A 23,104-nucleotide genomic window follows, 5' to 3' on the forward strand; every position below is an offset into this window, starting at 1 on the left:
GAGAGGGGGGAGAGGAGGACGGGGAGGGGGGAACACATGGGGATGCCAGAGAGTGGCTTTGCTCTACTAGTCTCATTAAACAGGGTTAGCTGAGGGGTTATGTGCGAGAATACCAAACAGGGAGGTGTGTGTGTGTGTGTGTGTGTGTGTGTGTGTATGTGTGTGTGTGTGTGTGTGTGTGTGTGTGTGTGTGTGTGTGTGTGTGTGTGTGTGTGTACGTGTGTGTGCGTGTGTGTGTGTGTGACAGAGAGTGAGATAGAGAGAGCGAGAGAGAGAGAACCATGTTCAAATGATTGCAAAATATGTCATACAATAATAAACGACTGTGCAGTAAATTGCAAAAATTTAATTATTGAACTCTATGCGCTGCCGTCGTCTTTTAAGTAAACATTTCAAATTGAATTTTCCTCATAGGTCAGAATCATTTGAATACCTGCCGTCACCTTGACTACCTGAAAATGTATTACTTATGCATGTCTGCGATGGAATGAAATTCATAAATAATATTTATTTACCTCACCGGTCATGTATATTTAGTTTTAAACATAAGACGTAATCTGTGAGGAATATAGAGTGGTGTTGCTCGATAAGAGGTGAACCTCCATTAACGGTGCACATTTTCAAGATGCTGTGTGGAGTTGAAATACTGCTTTTAATCCAATAAGAGGACTAGCGGCATTGTGCCGGAGGGTGCACTCACAGAGAGAAAATATTTTATTTCCTGTACAAATCATCTGGATTTGCAACCGCAATTACTACAGTTATTGAGCAAGGAGGTGCATGAGTAATGCTTGTCGTCAACATTCTATTGTTTGAGTGTGACAAAGTTGTACGACTCCAATACCTCATACAGCAAATGTAATGCAATCTGATGTACTCGAACACTTCTGTGTGTATGAGTTGAGCAGGGTTGCTCCAATGAGACTCTGTGTAACAGAGAGAGAGGGAGACAGAGCAGGAGTGTGGTGGTGGAGATGCAGTGTTGGCGTACTGTTGCCAGTAGTGACATAGAGACATGGCTGACCGGGGTTCCAGACCCCTACTGTTGCAAGTTCCATCTCCCTTTGGATTAAAAGCATTTGCTGGATCACCACTCACTTCACTGTGTTCATTTTGGGACATGGATGTACTGTATGAGCAAATGCAGAATACACTGCTCACAAAAAGTCAGGGATATTCGGCTTTCGGGTGAAATTTGTGAGCCTTTGTTTCCATAAATTGCTTGAGATGAAGAAATCATTTCTTTCACGATCTAATACCACTGTAGATTGAACTTTTTACATTTTTTATAAATTTCACCCCAAAAGCCAGACATCCCTAACTTTTTATGAGTAGTGTATACTACTGCTGTGCATACCGTTAATGCAATCTGATCCACTTGAACAATTCTGCAAACGCGCAGCATACTATTTCAGCGCTGCACACTGCTAGTGCAATCTGATCCACTTTTAACAGTTCTGCATGGGTTGACCACTGCTGCTCATGAGACTGCTTTGCCATAGAGCCGCAGGGCGCGGGCACCGTGCAGTGGCCAGTTAAGACGCCGTGCGTCCGTCTCTTACCACTTGATGTCGTCCGTGTGGCCGGTGTAGTGCCTCTGCAGCTGCTCGTCCACGTTGTAGAGCACCACCACCGAGGCGATGAAGTAGACCGTCTCCCCCGTGGGCAGCAGGTACAGGTTGGAGCGGCAGTCCCGTCCTCGGTAGCCGTAGCTGGGCAACACGTGAGAGTCAAGAAGAGCCAAACGACCAGGGGACCAGCAAATGACCGAGAGTGCAAACGACCGTGACTGGACGTGTCTGTTTGCCTAATGGAGACCACTGCTGGGCAGATTTCATTAGGCTGTAGTGTCATTTCCTTCACTGCGAATCGACATTCTCTCTCTCTCTCTCTCTCTCTCTCTCTCTCTCTCTCTCTCTCTCTCTCTCATTCACAGACCCAAAAGTGAAACAAATGTCATCATGAAAATGATTTCATTTTATGGGGACTTTTTCCACAATTTCTCCCTTCCTTTTAACTGCTTTACAATGCACATTACTCATAAAGAAAGGCACACAACACTTTAGAGAGTAGCACAATTGTGCCCACATTTTTTCGAAAATGTCCACATGTCCTTTTCACCCCCCACTCTCTCTCTCTCTCTTTCTCCTCCTCTGGACTTTTCGCCTCCTTGCCTCATTCTCCTCATGGTGTTCCCTTTCCTCTCGTCTGTCTCTCCTGGAGTAAAGGTCAGATGTGTTTTATTTTTCATTGCTTTTTAGTATTCGGATGCGGTCCAGTTTCTCATTTCTGGATGCCCCAGAGAGGCGCTCCCTGGCTGAACACCGAGTCCCCTAATAACCAAAAGCCCAACACATCTCTTGCCTTTGACACACACACACACACACACACACACACACACACACACACACACACACACACACACACACACACACACACACACACACACACACAGAGACACACACACACACACACACACACACACACAGACACACACACACACACACACACACACACACACACACACATATTTTTTATTCATTCCCCAGTACGGTTTAATCAATTTTTTAGGTGGTGCCTGCCTGATGTGGCTTGTGGAGAGAAAGGGAGGAGGACAGACAGGCTTATATTACTTTGTCCTCCTCCTCTTCCTCTTCCTCTTTTTCTGCAATGTCTGCGGGGACCTCAGTGGGCAACGGGCCACTGATGTCCTCCCAGGTGCCCTTCCCCTAACTGGATCAGCCTGCCCGGTGCTGGGCTGGAATACATGCATGGAGAACAGGCTCGCCAAAGTGTCTGCTCAGCCATGTCCTCTGCCTCTGCCTGTCTGTGGCTGTATGTATTACACACAATCTGAACTGGAAGGAACGGGGTGAGGATGAGGAGGAGGAGGAGGAGGAGGAGGAGGAGGAGGAGGAGGAAGAAGAAGAGGGGGCATGAGCATGAGGCACGGAGCATGAGAAAAAATCCCTTAGGGGTGTTGCTCGACCTCCAAACTGTGACGGGGAGAGACACACAGAATGTGTTCATGGCTTTGAGTCACGAGACGAGATGCCTCCCAAACCACATCTCTGGTATTAACCCACTAAGCCACCGAGGTGGGCAGACACTGGAACACAGCCCTCTTTTACATTCACTGTAACTGGCTTCTGAAATACCGCCCCACTACATACAGTACACATGCTTTACCTGATAACACATGCTTAGCATGTCATTTTCTTCAGAAATGTGCATATATGAATGCTAATTTATGAAAAGCAACCTGCTGTTTTCTTTTTCAGAATGGTCTTACTCAATTGACAGCAAGCTACCATTCATAACACTGTGCCTTTAAAATCTCTATTTGGTATAATGTGGCATTTCAATATCTGATAGACCATCATATTTGAACAAGACCTTATGGAACCCACTGAAAAAAAATCTCTGGGGTCACATGTAAACACTGATTCGCCGCGACTGGCTAAGCAGCCTGTCAATCAAAAGGATACACCCAATCCAGCTTCAGCTTCCTGGGCGGCAGCTCAGCCTTGGCCTCCAGCGAGTAGGAGTCCACCAGGTCTTTGGGCATGTACATGGTGATGGGCCGTCCCTTCAAATACATTTTGACATACCCTTCCTCTACAAAACAGGCAACACACAGATTCAGGCAGCAGCCTCCGCAGCCTCACTCCAGCATGTGTGTGTGCGTGTGTGTGTGTGTGTGTGTGTGTGTGTGTGTGTATTTGTGTGTATTCGTGTGTGTGTGTGTGACAGGCAGTTGCCGGTGTGGCGTTATTGTTATTGATGTGGAGAATGGCAGGGGAAGAAGGGATGCATTAGAGAGAGAGAGAGGGGGGTTGAGTGGAAGATTAAAGCAGACAGGTGATGAGAGAGAGATGAAGATAATTACTCTCTCCTCTCAGGCTCTGGGGATGGCATGGGATTTGAGGTGCATCGTTCATGCATGAGATGTTAAGAACAAAACGTGTGTGTTAAAAGGAAAGGGAGGGGGGGGGGGGGTGAAATAAAAGCAAAAGTCAATGTAGAGCTTTATGGCCCATTTTCAGTCAATTTATTAAGCATTTTAGACAAATATTCCAGATAACATGATGACAGACAGGGCAAACATAAAACAGCAAGCATTGGGGGTTAATTTGGCTGTAGAATGCGTGTGACAAACATCAAAAAAGAAAAGCTGATGTTATGTACAGACAAAACAGAAATGGGGAGAAATGTTGTGTACATAAATAAAACTGGGACTTGCCCAAACAATGCAACAAAACACAAACCAAAAGATTGGATGCAAACTGTATGCTTCACCCAAAACTCACACACACACACATACACACAGAAAGACATTCACAAAAAAATATACAGTTATGGAGTGACAGATAAAAAAAAAAGAAGAATAAAAAGAAAAAAGAAAGACCTCCATAAGCTGTAAGTAAGTACTACCAACATTAATGTAACCTACCGAACCACATAGTTATTTTCAGTAACATATCTGAAAGTACTGGCTAGGGGACTTAATGGGGCTCCTGTAACTGGGCGTGTCTAGGGGCGAATAGGACGACTGGCTGGGACACTTTCGGATGGGCAGGCTGAACGGCGGCGCCTGTCTGCCTCCAGTCCTGGGCGCCTTGTCGGACGCGCTCTTGCCGGCGTCCAGCACGGTGCTGGCGGTGCGGCCTGCGACTGTGGTGGCGGCGGCGGCCGAGGATTTGGGCACCTCAGTGGATCCAATCCTTTTTGACGGGTTGAGATAGATCTGCACGGTTACTAAGGTGAAGTAGTGAGGTTCGGAAGGGGGCCAATGACAAGACAAGAGAGGCGGGGCAGAAGGAGGGGGGAGGGGGAGCATATAACGGTAGACATTGGTCAGACGTCATTTCTCTCAGAATGATCTGTATGTGTTTTTCACGCCACCACAACGAGCACGAAACACAGGACTGGCACAGGGTTGTCTACCTACTCGGGGCATGACTGGCCTAAGGGAGTTTTAGGAAGGGGCAAGAGGATTCTGGGACTTTGAGTCTTGTTTGCACAAGGGATCATAACAGTTTGTATATTGAGAAGCACTAACTCTAGTTAAGTCTGACAACTTTTAAAGGTCACAACACAAAGCACTAGCTACAGTAGCTTAAATATGTTTGCATTATTCGGTAGCCAGGGACGGGAGTAAGAGCTTTCTGTCTGGACTCGAGACCAATGTCGGGTGTTTTGAAGTCGCTGGTATGCAAATCCAGCTCACATATTCAATATGATACCATGACATATGAACAAAAACAGAGATTCTATTGTTCACATAACGGGGCAAAACTCAAGCCATTCAACAGCCAGGCTGTAGAAAAGAGAGTCTGCAGTGGCCTACAGCACATGCTGAAAAGACCGTGGGGCAAGCAGGCGAACTGTACAGTTTAACAACAAACGAGAAATGCCCACAAAGCTTGTGACCGAAACAAATGTTTGGCATTTGTGCCGCTCGACTCTGGAAGTCATCGGCTCCCAGGAGTCTGAGGGGAAAATGCCAGGACTCGGCAAGAGTTCCCATGGCGACAGAGACACAGAAAGAGATAGATAGAGAGAGAGTGAGAGAGAGAGAGAGAGAGAGAGAGAGAGAGAGAGAGAGAGAGAGAGAAAGGGAGAGAGAGTAGCATACTGTAAGCGCTGTGGGGCGGTGAGCACAAACGCTTCACTGTGAAGGTGGCAATCACTCATGCTGGTTAAAGAGCAGAGTGGGGCAAGTTCTCTGGCAAATCACTGCAATTCCAACCCCAGGTGCGGGGGCAGTTAGTGCCTGATGTATGCGTGTGTGTGGAGAGGGGGTGTTGGGGGGTGGGGTGGGGGGGGCGGTTACGGAGAAATGTGTTTGTTAGTCCACTGCACACTGCTAACAGTTTTCATTTGTGTGTTTGGATAAGGGGTGGAGAGGGCTGCTGCTACTGCTACCACACACATCCAACCAAACTGTTCTCCCACAGAGTTCCACCTCTTCCCTGAAGGGGCACCTCATCTCAGCATCGGCCGCTGGACAACTCTAAGGCCAAGGACACGGTGTGAGTCAGAGTCCGTGATGGACGATATCGGTGCTGGCTCAAGCCCCGGTTCAGCTCGAACGTGTCCGTGGTGCTTTGGGTGAGTAACTCTAGCCTCACTGACTCATGCGGGAGAGATGAGTCAGACCAGCAAGCACCAGGACTCGAGCACTTCAGCTTTTTGTTGCTTTTAAAAATTGTATTTATTTTTTGTCTTTTTTTCTCCCATTGAGTTTTTTGAAGGTACTTATTTTCCCCCTTTCTCGTCTTTTATTTATAGATCTTAACAATCACCGGGAGGTCTCCATGCTGGCCCAAAATGGTGCATGGTTTTACTGTGAACGTGGCTTTGCATGAGGCCGAATTGATTGCAGGAGAGTATGAGTGTCCTTTGGCCGTGGAGTTCCTGGATGCTGAGAGGGTGCGTCAGGGGAGAGGTGGGGAGAGGGGAGCTGGGCCTACCTTTGCAGTGGGTCACGCGTCGCATCCCTTACGAGCGTACAGAGACAGAGACAAAACCATATGAGTCCACGGGAGAGAAAGAGAGGAAGATAGAGAGAAAGAGCGAGGGAGAAAACAGACAGGAAGAGAGAGAGGGAGAGAGAGAGAGAGAGACTGACAGAGAGAGAGACAGAGAGAGCCCATCCTGCTGTTTATCATCAGGTTCCCGCATCAGCCCTCCCTCTCTCCCACCAATCATAATTACTACCCTTCCCCCCTACCCTCCAACTCCACCTGGGGGTGTGTGTGTGTTTGGGGAGGGGGGGGCAGCAGAAGTTTGGTGGGGGAGGACGAGAGAGCGTGTCGGTAGCCCAGAGCTCCAGTCCTAATTACCAGTCCTCACCTCCAACTCATTTTGCATGAGGCTAATTCACTTAACCGGGAAAAAGATGGCATCGCGTTGATAATTTCAATTAATCAGCCGCCCGGCGTGATCATTAAAACTAGGAGGAACCGGAGGGGCCGAGCCCGGCTTGTCAGCTCGTGTTGCATTCCCTCGCCTGGCAAGGGGGCTGGTATACTACTGCCGCACATCCACACTTAGTGGACATGCTCGTCTGGAGAAGGGAGCGGCAGCACAGTAGTCTGCTATGAGATGATGAGAGCTTTTTTAGTGGTCAGTTGCATTGGATTCTGGCCACTCGGGGAGCCAACATGTTGTAACAATCTCGGCAAATTGGAAACATTATTCTAATTAGCGCATTAACCAACTACGTCAGCGTAAGAGCGAGGTATGGATGCACCACACTCTGGAAAATGATGTCATTTCTTTTTTTTTTTTTAATGATTGTTGAATCTTATTACACAGATAATTACACCGAACGTAAATCACTCAAGGTGCATTAGAAGAGCTTTGTAAATATATAATATATGAGCATAGGACACAAAGCACTATGACTAATACATTTCATACTAATCGTGTTCTAGAAATTAATTTGGAAGATTAAGTCGGAAAATAACAAAGTTTCAATTAGCTAAAAGGCCATTTTGCAGCGCTATACTGAAGTGCATTTGTTATGCATCAGTCTCCACTTATTATTCTGCAGAAGTTCGGCGCTGTTTGCGAAAGTCTTCTGGGATGCTGAGATATGAGTAAAGGCGCTGTGAGAACATCGCCTTCAGCCAGCAGGCACGTCCTGCTATGAGTTTACACATTTCCTGCGTTATTTCATCAGAATTCCAACATGGGGGAGGAACAGCAGTGCAGCGAAGTGTTTGCAGGAGGTAGAGCTCGCTATGGCATCAGGTTAAAATAATATTTTGACAGTCCTTGGATGTTATTGTGTGTACTTATCCTAGACTACATTTTTTAAAATTAAAAGAAAACATATCCATACTGTGTATGCATACATAATCCATACATACCCATATACAGTATAACCTTTTTGGGTGTTTATCTGCAGACCGTGGAAGTGCCCATACAGGTTCTTGTAAAATATACTTTTCAAAACTGACACTGACAAAATGTGGCGCTTCTTTTGAATTCATGAATCATTTGCAGGGCCAGAATTCCAACTGATGTTGTAAATACATTGGTGTTGTGCCGGGCATCGACGATAAATTAAAAATGAGGACGATCATGAATACATGCATCCATTTCTCATTCATTATATAATGAGATTGGCTTTCATGTTGGCAGGTCAAACACCCATTAATATGCTGCATGTCCTGGAATGAGATGCGATATTAATGTGCATATTCAGACCTACACTGAAGAGTGCGCTCCTGTGGGGATTAACGGCTGTCTGTTCTCGCCTGTCTTCGGTGGCATTTTAATTGCAGCTGGGGGGCAGCTGGACCGATCGGGACATCTTTACCGCCTCCATCACTCACACCGAGGACCCTGTCTACGAGAATCCCTCACGTCCGCCTTAAACGGGGAGAGACCTGAGAGGCTGATTAACCAGCCTGTGATAGTTAACCGGCCGGCAGCGGGCATTCCCAGAGCTAAACACTAACCAGCTTGCAACAGTATATCAATCAATACTGCTGAGAGCTCTGATTCCTTTTAAACACTAATCAATACAGTTACATGGGGGCAAATCAGAGTAAATGTTAATTGGAGTGGAGAAGATGGCTGATGATAAAAGGTTAACAACAGAGATGGGAAAAGAAGAGAGCATGATGGGAAGGGAAAAAAACTAGGATGGATATGAAGGAAGTGAGCTTTATGAAGGATTCATGGGCTGTTGAGTGGTGTAGTGATTTGTAATGTAAACAACTGGACTCAGTGTGGCATTGTTATTCTGGTACATTCACAGTACATCACAGCGCATTAGGCTACATGTAATAGCAGTGGTCTTATCAGTCCATTACCCTCACATGATCAAGCCCTGGGATTGGTTCATTAAAGATCCATTGTTATAAAAGAGGAGAGTGAGTGCCCTGTTTTGTTATTCTATTAATGACGGTAATTTAGACGCTGATGGTGCCAAAGAGCAGAAACTGATGCATGTAAACATCTGAATTAAAATCCTTTTTAACCTATACTGTGTGTGTGTGTGTGTGTGTGTGTGTGTGTGTGCGTGTGTGTGTGTGTGTGTGTGTGTGCGTGTGTGTGTGTGTGTGTGTGAGTGTGTGTGTGTGTGTGTGTGTGTGTGTGTGTCTGTCTGTCTGTGTGTGTGGGTTAGTGTGTGTACAAGTGCACTTTGCACTGGATCATCTCCAACATGCCTTCTCTCCCTGACTCAAATTGTAAACGTTAAATGTTAAACACAGCATGGACTATAACGCAGGTTATACCCAATAATGCATTACTTTCCTGCAGTTGTGATATCTGTCATTTTCTAATCTTCCCTTTGGCAATTGTTGCCGCTCCACCACAGTTGAATAGGCACTGTGGGCGATGATCATAGTGAGGGTAATATGGGGGTGAGTCTCACAGCAGTGCTGCTGATAGCTATTCACATCACACGGACGGCAGGGCAACTCAATCTTACCTGCGTTGAATACCGGCTCCTTCAATTTGCTGCAGGGGTGAGTGGAAAATAGGTGGTCAGAATGAGACAGGGAAGGGGAGGAGGGTCACAGCCACACACACACACACACACACATAAACACACACACACACATGAACACATACACACACACACACACACACACACACACACACACACACACACAGAAACACACACACACACACACACACACACACACACACACACACACACACACAGGGTCTATTGCATTACATTTTTTGCCATGTGCATTTCATTTCAGACAGGAACACAATAATACTAGACACACCAGACACGCCCATGTCTCATTCCCCATTATTGTGTCCGCCCAGTCATTTCCACCTCAGCCTGTGAGGCCATCTAATACTGCATGCACACTCACAGCTTGATAGAGATACCTCAGAGAGAGCACATGTGGGATGTGTATGTGTGTGACTGTGTGCATGTTCAGCTGTGTGTGTGTGTGTGTGTGTGTGTGTGTGTGCGTGTGTGTGCACGTGTGTGTGTGTGTGTGTGTGTGTGTGTGTGTGTGTGTTTGGGTACATGGAGGATTTGCTCTATCAGTATCCCTCACCTCTCGCTGGCCTTCTTGCCGCTGGAGTTGCTGCCGGTGGAGCCGGCCCGCGTGCGGTTGCCCCTGGCGTCGCCCGCGCTCTCCTTACGCCCCTGGGTGCCCACGTGCTCCGATGAGCTGGTCCTCTTCACAGTGCTGAGGGGGAGAAAAAAGGAAGCAAAGCACTTTTAATACACCTCAAATCAGAAGGTTGAGCTATTGAAGATGCCATCTGTGATATTTGAAGTTGTTGGCATTTGAGCTCGACAACCAAAATACAACCCTTCCTGTCTGTCAACGCTTCTGATGCAACAAGCTGATGATAGTGGAAGAGTGTGAGACTCTTCCACCATCTCAGGATTCCAGAGCCAGGATTGTGTATGAACACCAAGGAGTTAATAGGAAATACAAATCACAGGCTGCCTAAAATTATAGCATTACATACTGAATAAGAGAGTCTGGGGCACATAAGTGTCTTCAAAAGATTTCACCTCATCCAATAGTTATTGTTTATTCCAAGGCAATGTAAACATAACATTTAACCTGAAAATGTAAAAAACAGGTTTTAAATCAATAGGACTCCCTTGATTCTCGGTTCTGCTCGCTGCTCTTTACCCACTATTGAAATTCTATTCAGTAGGTTCTCCCCCACTCCCTGCAGTTTCCTATCAGCGCTGCTACTCAGAGCCGCACTCCTGCTTCCCTAAGCATCCTCTGCTGCGATTTATTATCTGTAATTCAGTCAAGGATGCGGTGCGAATGAGCCAAGCATATTTAGTGATAACGTCCAGAGAAATTCAGCATGCTGCTTTCATTTAACGTACATCTGTGGCACTCAGAACTTGGCTGGGCTGTTATTGGGATTCCAATAGCGTTTAATATGGCATATTTATACACCATTCCATTCTTTTTATGTCATAAATACGCCGCTGTGTGTCTCCAGCGACAGAGCCTTTTTTTTATACTGCTAGTGGCGGTAGGATGCAAGCAAGCTCTTGGGTTATATTGTTCCTCCACCCAGCAAGACAGAACAAACACTGAGCTTTCAAACTGTTTTTGTTTGGCCAAACATCACAGGAAGCGAGACAATTGCTGGAAAAGCAGCAACAGCTTTAAATATTTATTTGGATTTCTTCTTTTTTTTTGTCCTACAGCAGATTTACGTCCAAAGTGCTTGCTAACTTTAGAGGACACAGCAACAGCATGCCGACGTGTTGCCCTTTCAAATGCCTGAACAAAAGAGCGAAAAAAGGCCCCATCAGCAGTCCAGCGGCTGGCGGGGCTCAGTGGTAATCCGGGCACCAGGAGGGGCGCCTATTCAGCCCTGCGGCGGTCAGTGGCGGCCGGTGATCTTATCCCCACTGTCGCGGTGGCAGGCGCAGGATGTTTATCATTCACTGACACTCTGCACCCGAGGTGACGCGTTGATGTGAAGCCATTCTGTAATCACTTTCATCTGTACTTCACTTTCGAACCAACCCACCAGGAAATCAATACATATCTAAACCATCAATGTTACTGGTATTATAGTATGGTACTTTCTAATGGCATTGATACTTATCGTATCTATTTTGATTTGGCAAAGATAAAGATAATACATTACAAATATTGAGATCAAATGTTGTATGTATTGACATTATACTGCACTGCACGCAACATTTATCTCAACTTCTGTGCCGCTTGTATGACCAGAGGGAGCCTGCTTTTAACATGCAGTTCACATACGCTGTACCATGATATCTCTCCTAATGTAACATTTCACATGAATTGAGTACAGCCTATATGGAACATGGGTGCCTCATACATTTTTCACTGTGTTCAGATAGAGCTTGCACAAGGTTTGCAGTAACTGTGTTACTCATGATAGAGGGAGAGAAATCAATAATACATTTGGACTGCAGCGAAACTGAATATAAAAGAGAGAGGGAAAGCAGCCCAGTCATTTCTCAAGCCCTGTGACTGTCAATGGGAAACGGCTTCATTTCCTGGCTGGAGCTCCCACTATGCTGCCCTAGCAACAGCTGCCGTCTGGAAATGCAACAATATTTGATTGAAAGTAAACAAATCATAGGGTTTTTTCTTCTTCTTTAAAAAAAAAAAATAAATAAAAATCCCCTCGTTTAAGAAATATGAGGCTGGGCTAAGTGTCATACATTATTTAAGAGCTCTCTACAGCGAAGCTCCATAACAGCAGCTCGCACACTGCCCTGAGTACTGTAACTTCAGTGGGGCGGGCCGCATCTCACCTTTTGGGAGGCTTGTGGGTGAGAGTGGTTGAGCTGCAGGGGGTGCATGCAGGAGGGAAATGAGAGAAGCATGTGCAGAGTTAAAGAGAGGACCCACGTGCAGTAGAGGAGTGGGAATAAGAACAATAGCATGGGAGTTAATCAAGACATTAAGATAGGGATTAGTTGGGAGCTTACATAGAGAAAGGGATATGGGATATATATATATATATATACGTATATACATACATACACTGTATATATTTGTATATACTGTATATATATAGAGCACATTGGGAATTTGAACCCAGCAGTAGGAAGCTCAGGAAGAGAGACTGAAACTAGCCAGGAAATCCAGGGAATATAAACACCATTATACGAGACAAAAAGATCATGTGCATGTCAGAAGTGCTCAGAAATTCTGTAGTCTGATATTTCTATGACTGCTGGTGTTCCATCATGTACATATAATACAGACATATGGGGGTGCCTTGCCAGTAAACCGTGAATGAAGGATAATGTAACGATGAATAATAGAACACATAAATACAGGCACATTTTATATATCAAATTTCTCTTTCAAATGTTGAGACGTTTGCTTGTAAAATACATTTATGTACACTTTCTCTGAGCCTAGAGAGGTTCCATTACTTTGTGCCATTACTGGGTACAGCATTGCAGAGTGAACACAGAAAAGAAACGAGAGAAACTGGCAGGCTATCAACATGTGCATTAGGATTCCCAAACCAAATAGAAAACAAACATGTCTGACGACTCGGAGAATGAATCTAGGCAGTTCTGAAGATGTGTTAAATGAAAAAATAATGATGTGGAAAAATACGTCATATCATATACTGTATTGGAATGAATGGTGACATGAAATGAGCATATTCAAATAGAAATAATTATTCATATGGCACACACATAGAACTACACAGACTGGTGTCTACACTCTTAAAGCAAATGTGTTGTCCCTATCTGAGATGTGTTAAAAAACATCAACACAAGTTCTGTTGTTCTCAACGTAAGTTGTTTTATTTTCAACACAAACTGCGTTGTCCTTATCTAGTGTTTTTTCCGTGGTTTTCTGTCTTGCGGTTGATATACACAACACCCAAAGCCCAATCCCTCCCTCCCGTCCTCTCCATGGAGATAGCCTGCTGCTCTCCCCGTGTGACTGAACCACTCCGCTGTCTGCGTGCTCATTGTGCCATGCCTGCCTGCTGATGACATCCTGGTGGCAAGTGGCTAACACGTCCTCACTTCCTCCAGCACACTTACTGCCTCCCTTATCCACTTCCCCTCAATCCCTGTCTCCCCGGCTCCATTCATCCATCACTTCACGATTATGATAATTTAAGTACATGCAGGGTGATGGAGGATGTGTGTGTCTGTGTGTGCGTGTGTGTGTGTGTGTGGGGGGGGGGGGGGGGGTTCTGGGGGAGGCAGGGCACTGAGGGCCAGCGACAGCCCCAAGATTGATCACCTGCGCTCCCTCAGCTCGGAGTCACTTAATCAAGCCGCGCATCTGAACGCCACACCCTCACGAGACAGCAACGGCCATGATGGGCGTGTCTGCCCCGGTCTATTATGCATGTAAAAGTGTCAGCCGTGCTCTCCTGCGAGAGCTGCTCCTGAGATAAGAATAGCTGGGTGGGTTTCTGTTTTTTCTTTTTATTTGGGGAGGGGGGGGGGGGGGGGGGTAATAAGGGCTAGTGTTTTGCCCCCTGTGTGGGCTTATTTCAGTGGTTGAACACAACATTAGCAGAGCACAATGGGTGATTCCCCTAAAAGCCTGTGTTAGCAGTACAGAGGCAGGAAGAGAGGAGGGGGATCAATTCTTCTAATGAACAGCAGCACAGCACAGCAGACGAGGGGGGATCAGTGTAATCCAGACGTGAGGGGTGGTGAACTTGCTCTCCACGTGCGCAAATTGAAATGCAAAAAAAACAAAACACATTCACCCCACGGTGGCCTGCTGTGTGTGTGCGTGTGTGTGTGTGTGTGTGTGTGTGTGTGTGTGTGTGTGTGTGTGTGTGTGTGTGTGTGTGTATGTGTGTGTGTGTGTGTGTGTGTGTGTGTCTGTGCAACACACACAGACAGACCTCACTGTAATGAGGCAGGCCTCGTCCGGCTCAGGGTAGCGCATCGATAATGTGGTTGTTTTCTAGGGAGAGCAGCCGTGAGAGGTGACCGGTGGGAGCAAATTGGATCTATTTAGAGACCTCTCCCGGGTTCAATGAGAAGTCAGTGGGAGTGTATACGCACACACACACACACACACACACACACACACAGACACACACACACACAGCTAAATCGGATCCAAGTACATTATAACCCTACTCGTGGCCGCGAGGCTGCAAGGAAGTCTTGCTTTATGGAATCTTGTGTCACTCACAACACGGTAACAGAAACTCAACTGCATCTATATTTTCCTCTCAGTGATTCTCCCGCTGGGCAGAAAGTGGAGTGTACACTTAGACCGGCATTTCACATCGATGATATATATAATTTATATGCCCGATTCCCTGGTCAACAAAACCACTTAGAGCGCAATCAAAGTGTCAACTGTGTGATGTCAAAAGACCTTCCCTGCTGCTCTGCATACAAACTCAAGAATGTGAGATCACACAGGGAGGATGGACAGGAGACTGGCCTAGTGCTTACTGCTGCTACTACTACTGCTACTACTACTACTAACACTGCTACTACTGCTGCTGCTGCTACTACCACTATTACAACTACTACTATTGTTTCCTGTATCTCAGTCTAACTGATCCTAGACCAGCTTATCACATTTTAAATGTCTATGGTCACAACAAAAAATCTGGAATTCTAAACACCCTGCGGTGATATTGCATTGGTTGTATTCCTGATTGGGGTCCTACCTCTTGGTCGCTGGTGCTGGGGCGTCCCTGCGGGAGCCTGAGGGGGATGGGAGGGTGCCGCTGCCTTTCTTTGGTAGGACAGTGCCGTTGTTGACAGTGGGCCTCAGGGGCAGGGCAGCCATCATTGGCCGAGCTGCAGGGGGGAAAGAACAGAGACAGTGAGCCATGCAGCCATGGAAATGACATGTACTCTCTACTCTACAATCAGAGCTCATAGTTATTGAAGAGAAAGCGAGAGGGAGAGGGTGAGAGATAGAGAGAGACGATGAAATAAAAGATGAACTACAATATTGGATCTTCACGTTTATCTACTTTTATGTCTCTTTGAAATGGTAATGACGCGCCATCTCCAAAGAATGATTTCCGACAACGCTGCATATAAATTCAACATTTTGAACGAGTCCCTGTATCACACATCTCTGTGTAAGAGCTTCTCAGAGTGTCTTCTCTCACTCTCTCTCTCTCTCTCACTCCCTCTCTCTCACTCTCTCTGTCTCTCTCTTCGTCGTCCTTCAAAGGGCAGAGAGGACTGCAGAAGGGTGGGCGTCCTCTAACGGTCTCCGAGACGGGCCGAGCGAGAGAGGAGAAAACGTTACACACGCTCAAACTGAGGAAGTTTGTGTTCTGAGGGATTAGCGGTACAAAGGCACAGTTGGGGGAAAAACACTTTTTTTTTAATCATCGTCATCAAACACAAGGCCATGCTCAGAAGTGCCTTCCCTAGCAACAGATGTGATGGAGCGTGTTCAGGCACTTTATGATTCGAAGGGAATCGACGACAAACGCATCAAGGTCATTACTCTTCCCACACCTCCTCCGCTGTCTCCACGCCACGCCACAGACGCTTTTCTCATCTCTGTCCTAAGTGAGTGACTTACTGTTGTTTACTTCAAAACAACCCTCCGAGAGAAAAGCAGCAATACGCCAAACCCCTTGCTCTGCTCCTGAGAAAGATTAAACTGTTCCCCGTTCGTTGGCAAGGACATGCTCTGAATCGCGATCAATTATGTGTCTCACGCAAGCCCCCATTTTACTGCTCTTTCGCCAAACACTCTCAAACCACTTTTCTCTGTCCCTCTCCAAAAACCGCAGCCCTGAGGAGGCTCGGAGCTTAGAGCTGATGCATTTCCCATCTCTACAGACAGATAACAAGGACTGAGTTATCTATAGAGTGCTGCTGAGCACATGGAGGGTTTACTGTAACAGAGAGGGAGGGAGACCGCAAAAGAGAGAGAGAGTAAGGGAGATAAAGAGGGAGACAGAGAGGGAGGCAGCAAGAGAGAGAGAGAGTAAGGGAGATAAAGAGGTGGACAGGTAGACAGACAGAGAGGGAGAGAGAGAGGGATGAATGGGAAGAGGATAAAGAGGTTGAGGCAGACAGAGAGAGCAGGAGAACATTTTCTCATATTTTCTGGCCATAACACACCCATTAGTCCTGAAGAGTTACCCTCTCTCTCTCTCTTTCTCTCCATCTCTATTTCTCTCTCTTCATCTTTCCCTATATATGCAGTATCTCTCTCCCTCTCTCTCTATCTCTCTCCATCCCTCTCTCGCTCCCTTCTGCTGCATTAGAGAATCATTATGGTGCACTCTCACCCCTGCCAGCCGTATAATTGCTGACAGCACAGATAGCGGAGGCCGCCTTTGTTTGCGTTGCCCTCCGCCGCTCGGCCCATTAAATATTTATCACTGCAGTCACCGAGGCCCTTTCATCTTTTTTTCCTCTCCTCCCCACGCTTTTGAGCGCACTGCTGAGGCTGCCACTGCCACTGCCACTTGGGTCTGTGCTCGCCGGGTGTACTTGGCACGCCGGGCAGGGCTGGCAGAGCAGACTGGAGAGATAGCGTGACGCAAGATGAAACAGCACAGCAGGCGAGGGGCGAGAGACACCGAAATAGAGAGAGAGAGAGAAAGGCAAAGGGAGAGAGGAAGGGAGATGAGAAGAAGGGGGATGAGAGAGAGAGAGAGATGAGGAGATGATAGAGAGAGAGAGAGAAAGAGAGAGAGAGAGAGATGAGAAGATGAGAGGGAGAGAGAGAGAGTTTTTTGCATGAATCTGCATGGAGTGTGAAGGATTATGAGGTGCGAGCGCAGACATGAGTCACTCTCTTCTCTCCTCTCCTCTCCTCTCTCCTCTCTGGGTTTCAGCCAGAGCGTGTATATGCATGAGGCTGAGCCAGAGGGGGGGGTGATGAATGCCGTCTCTCAGGAGAGATCCTCATGGAAATTTTTGGGCCATGTACAGTCAGTACAACTTGTGCTGGAATCGACTTCAGTCAGCCTACCTCACCCGGTCAGTCAAACGATCCGTAGGAATCAAGATCAAATGATCACAAACCATTTCATCATCATCTTCATGGATGACATGTATCAAAGATCAAAGTTTTTCATTTTCAGTACCTCTCAAAATATGAGTACTGTTCAAAAAAAAAGATTTCCCTTACCAACATTCACAAAGTATGTTGGAGATCTAAAGCCAAATCAAACATGCAGTACAAGGAAGCATGTGCGATAAAAACAGTAGCACTCATGCATAGCACCAGAGTAGCCAACACCTACAAACCACAAAGACAAAGCACTGTCACTTCATACTTCACACTGATTTATACTCTGTATGGAAAGTCCATTACAAATACTCAGCGATCTTATTCTTGGTGATGACATAGGGAAACACAAAATTAGCTTAGATTTCAGGTTTTGGCTAGTTTTGTTTCCGCATTTAGTTAACAGTTACTTCACATTTGACAGTTAGAAGTTCCTATTGTTATATGTATTCAATAACATGTTACATCATGTCCTATGGACTGTCCAAATAGACAGTAGACAGTCCATAGACAGTCCATAGGACATTTTCAAATGCTGGTCGGAAATGTCTGCCGTTACAAAAGCGCAACGGAAGAGCTCTGTCCTCAGTCTACACACGGTGACTCATTAGGGCTTACCTGAGTGCTATATTTACCTGTGATTATGTGTCACACGCCAGGTGAGTGTATTGTAGCAGTGTACAATAATCTGCAGGTGATGCCCCAAAAACATTTAGCTTACTAGCTTAGTTATTCTACAACCACATGCTAGCATCTCAGACATAAAGCAGAAAGAAATCCATTAGCCAAAAAAAGGAACTCATTAAACATCCACGTTGGTGTGTTTGAGTGCCCAGTGGGGTGTTGAACATTCTGTCTGAGCCAGATTCAGAGCAGAATTAGCACAAATGAGGCGTTAGAGTAAAGCTTGGCTGATCTGAGATCAGAGTAAAGTACTGTAATATCCACTGCAGTTAGCCAGAAGCCAAACTCTTCCAAACCCCTCGTGTGTGTATATGCATGCTCTGGGAGTGAGAGGAGTGAGTGTATTTCAGTGAGGGTCTCTGTAAGTAAGGATGATTAGAGCATGCTCTGAGTGTGTTTAAGTGTGTGTGTGTGTGTGTGTGTGTGTGTGTGTGTATGTGTGTGTGTGTGTGTGTGTGTGTGTGTGTGTGTGTGTGTGTGTGTGTGTGTGTGTGTGTGTGTGTGTGCACGCACAAACCAGTGGAACGCACTCAGCGAGAGACCTGGGGCCTACCTGGTTTCCCTGTATAACTGTCTGCTGAAGTAGACTTTCTCAAGCCCACAGGGTCTGTGTACCAGGCCCACATAGGAGAAACAGATAGAGTAGACAGGAGGAGGATTGGAAAAAGAGATAGATAGAGAGAGAGAGATAAAGAGAGTGAGAGAGAGAGACATAGAGAGAGAGAGAGAGAGATAGAGAGAGGAGGAGGAGGAGGACGAGAATGAGATATCGAGGCCAAGCATGTGACAGATAGAGACCACGAGCACAAGAGTGTATGGAGACTGAAGGACAATCAATTACAATGTGAAAAGGCACAGTGGTAAATAAAAGAGGCGGGAGAGAGAGGAAATGGAGTTGAATCAAATCTAACGTCAGTCGCCTCACGAGATGTTCCGTGTACCCCCCTTAAATCAATGTCGGATTAGAGTCGTGTTGGCTGTTCAAGTAGATTCATGGGAAAAAATCAATAAATGTAATCCATAAATTAAGTGGCTCCTCTCAGTGAGGAAGCTTGTATGGAGACAATCCAATTTCAAACTACATGGCAGTTTGTGTGAGGGAGTGTCTCTTGCTGTGTGTGTGTGTGTGTGTGTGTGTATCTGTCTGAAATAAAGGTATGTGTGTGTGTGTGTGTGTGTGTGTTTGTATCTGTCTGAAATAAAGGTACAAACACAAAAATGATGGTACCGAAACAAAAGAGCCAACCGACACAGCGCATTATTGTCAACAAGAAAATCCAGAGCAGAATGTCCCACCTCCAATCCCACATGTCTTTTAAAAAAGAGCAGAATTGAGCATAGCCCTCTCAGAGATAGCTACTGAGGAGGTAGGCTATGAGTTTAGAGGAGTGTGAGTGCTCCTGGATGACTAAGTGTGAGTAGAGGGAAAATTTGAGCAAGTAAGTATATACAGAGTGTGGTGATTCAGTGTGTTAGTGTGTGTGTGTGTGTGTGTGTGTGTGCTTGTAAGGGTAAGTGTGTGGAGCCTTGCCTTTGGTTGGTCCCTTCCTGGTGAGCATGGCCTGCTGCTCCTCGGACACGTTGAGCCTCCTGACCACGTCGGCCAGCGCCGACTTGAGCAGCTGGATCTCGTCCTCCTGCATCTGGACGCGCTGCTCCAGAGAGGCCAGCCGGTCCGTCACCTCCATGCTGCTCGCCGCCGATGCGCTGTCATCTGGACACACACACAAACACACACACACACACACAGAGACATGTTTAGTTAGCATGGAGGCCAAATGTGCAGCAGTCTCGTTGGCGATGCACTGTCATCTGGACAAATACACACACACACACACACACACACACACACACACACACACACACACACACACACACACACACACACACACAGAGACTTCCTTAGTTAGCATGCTGGCTAAATGTGCAACAGTCTCATCGACAGGAGTAAACATACACCGACATACATACATACACCGACAGATATTGATCAGCAAACACAAATACACACACGCACACACACCCACCCACACACACACACACACACACACACACACACACACACACACACAGAAGCACACACACACACACACACACACACACACACACGCAAACACACATACACACACACACACACACACACTGCCAAATGGGGATACTGTACTCTACTCTCAAATATGCAGACATTAGCTGTGATATTCTTGTGACTGAAAACATCCGATGCTGTCATGTCTTCACCAGACAAGCGTGGAGACTTCTACACCACAGTGAATATCCATCACTTACAGGAACACTAAATGCTCTGTCAAGAAATGTCACAAGCAGTATAAGATATGTTAAAGTTCATTCCTTTATTAAGTGATTAATAACAGTCTGTCACTCCCAATCAGACTGTACACAGCAGTCAGACCATCAGAGGGTGTGATCAGTAACTGGAATCCAATGCCTCAAGCAAGCACCTTTGGCCCGACCACAGAGAATACCACTAGCATGAGGAACCACTACAGGGGGGTGCTCTTCAAGCAATTCATCTCCACAGACACGTCAAGACCCACTTCTGAAAAACACAGAGATCTGAGAGATGACCCCTTGACTGAGAAAAGACCCAGATGGACCCCCTTTCCTGATAGATCTGAGCCATCAGCTACACAGAGAGAGAGAGAGAGGAGAGAGAGAGAGAGAGAGAGAGAGAGAGAGAGAGAGAGAGAGTGAGAGAGAGAGAGAGAGGGTAAACCAACCAGGTCTGGAGATTAATAGCATTAAATATTAAAGATAAATCAGCGTGTCAGCTCTCCCTTGGAGATTAACAATAACACTAATGTTAATTATGCATGAGGAGGAAGCAGCTGGTAATTAAGGCAATAAAAAATAATGTTTTTTACCAAAACATAGGGTGCGTGTTGACTCAGGAGGTGAGTGCCGGTGGAACAACAGGAAGAGCCATTCATCTCACTCACTGGAAATATCACCAGCCACGGGAGTCCTGTTTTACTGAACCGAAAATTCACCAATTTTTTTTCCCCCCTTGATTTTAAATGAAGGGGCCTGACTGTGCATGCTGCTATAGCTGATTACACACACTCTACATGAAATGTGAAATAAATCACAAAATGCCGGAAGGTTGTCAAATGCTCTTTGGTGATATTTTGCACCCGTGTATACGTACCACACGAGTCCTGTGACACACTGACACACATGCTGAGAGGGAGGAAAAAAATAGGTTGCTAAAGATCCATTTACTGTTTACATTTAGATTTATTCAGCTAGTCCCGTTATCCCAAGCAATTCCCAAATACCACTTTTTTAAAATGCTAATGCAGGGTCACCGCTTTGTTGTTTGGCTGTTTGAAAGGCTTCAAAAAAAGGCAATTAACTGAGTCCAAAGAATGGATGCTGTAGTCTGAGTAAAGAAATGGCCAGCGTGAATCACGAGGCTCATTTTACCATTATAATACGCAGATTCAAAGCTGTAGGGGAAATCTAAGGAGAAGATGGAAATTTGCGCAGGAGAAATCAAAGTGAATGGCTTCAAATGAAAATGTTTATCGCCTGCAGCCCAGACCCTGACCCTGCAATTAAACGCACACGCACACACACACACACACACACACACACACACACACACACACACACACACACACACACACACACACACACACACATACACACACACACACTCTCTCTCTCTTCCTCATATGAAATCCCCCCAACACCCTCCCATCCCCTAAACACACACACACACACACACACACACACACACACATACAAATGCAAATTAAACTACACTACACATACATACAAACACACACACACACACACACACAAACTAGACCACACATCTACATTAGCGTGCACAATGCACATACACATGCAAAAGCACAATCCCCCTTCACACACCCACACACACACACACATAAAACACACACACACACACACACACACACACACACACACACACACACACACACACACGCACGCACGCACACACAAACCCAGTAAAGCTCCCTGAATGGCCTGCGGCCATTCCGCTTGATATGCAGCCTCCGCTCCATTCAATAATGATCACAGCCATTACTGCTGCCGTGTGATTAATGCTCATCTACAGATAAGCCTCTTAATACAACGCCGCTTAGCACACGGGCAGAGAGGAGCCCACAGCCCCTCAGACACACCTGGAGAAATGTACCGCCCCGGGGTGACGGGGGGCCAAGCGGCGATCTCCGTCGAGAGAGAAAAGGGAGATCCTCGCTTAAGAGAGCGAGCAGCAGCAGCGATCTCCGTAGTTCAGCCTCGATTTACGCGGCTGCGCTATGATAAATTGGGTCATAATGCCTCTGCTAACAGACGGGGGCTTCGCCGGCACGAAAAGCAGGGCGTGCAAATCGCTCCATTTCTCAGGACGGATTTGGGGGGCTCGTTGAAAAAAGCAGCATTTTCTTTTTCTTTTTTCCCCCGGAATAATGATAATGAAACAAAAAAAATCACACAATCATAACGGGAATTTGCGACCCCTTTATCAACCTCACACTAATGGCTTCTCTCATTGATATCAATGCCTGCTAGGAGGGGGAAGGGGAGGGGGGGTCCCATTTTGATTGAACCCTTCCCGCAGCCTGCATGGATCCATCAGCTCTCTTTCAAAGCCACATTGCAGCCCGTGATTGTCCCCCCACCGCCACCTCCACCACCTACACCCCCCCCCCCACACACCCCCTGTCCCTTTTAGGAGTACAAAGCCGGGGCCTGTGTTGGTCTGAAGCCGCTGGAGACGTGGTGCTAATGCTGATACAAAGGCTGGCTGTCACAGCCCAGATCCCGCTCAAATTGGATGCCCTGCCGCCGTTATCGTAGACGTCGCCTCAGCTGGGGCCATCGCGCAATTATACAAAAGCGTATTCACTTGATTGGAGACAGCACCTCCGAGAGGATAGCATGTGTGTGTGTGTGTGTGTGTG

General features: G+C 46.4%; 1 protein-coding gene across 11 annotated transcripts in view; it reads right to left on the reverse strand.

Annotated features, from left to right (window-relative positions):
- The window catches only part of eml1 (EMAP like 1), a 67,261-nt gene that overhangs the window by 11,326 nt on the left and 32,831 nt on the right, over positions 1-23,104 (reverse strand). For 6 of the 11 annotated variants that reach the window (XM_062522427.1, XM_062522429.1, XM_062522421.1 and 3 more), the window contains exons 2-9: positions 19,681-19,863; positions 15,142-15,274; positions 12,272-12,304; positions 10,047-10,181; positions 9,455-9,483; positions 6,477-6,503; positions 3,489-3,618; positions 1,563-1,712 (exon numbers count right to left, since the gene is read on the reverse strand). In XM_062522427.1, coding sequence (XP_062378411.1) covers positions 1,563-1,712; positions 3,489-3,618; positions 6,477-6,503; positions 9,455-9,483; positions 10,047-10,181; positions 12,272-12,304; positions 15,142-15,274; positions 19,681-19,863 — 820 coding nt within the window. The remainder of the gene's footprint in view (positions 1-1,562; positions 1,713-3,488; positions 3,619-6,476; positions 6,504-9,454; positions 9,484-10,046; positions 10,182-12,271; positions 12,305-15,141; positions 15,275-19,680; positions 19,864-23,104) is intronic. The other 5 variants (XM_062522425.1, XM_062522424.1, XM_062522430.1 and 2 more) reach the window with 3 other exon arrangements.

This window comes from Sardina pilchardus, chromosome 20, assembly GCF_963854185.1.
Source record: "Sardina pilchardus chromosome 20, fSarPil1.1, whole genome shotgun sequence".
Lineage (NCBI taxonomy): Eukaryota > Metazoa > Chordata > Actinopteri > Clupeiformes > Clupeidae > Sardina > Sardina pilchardus.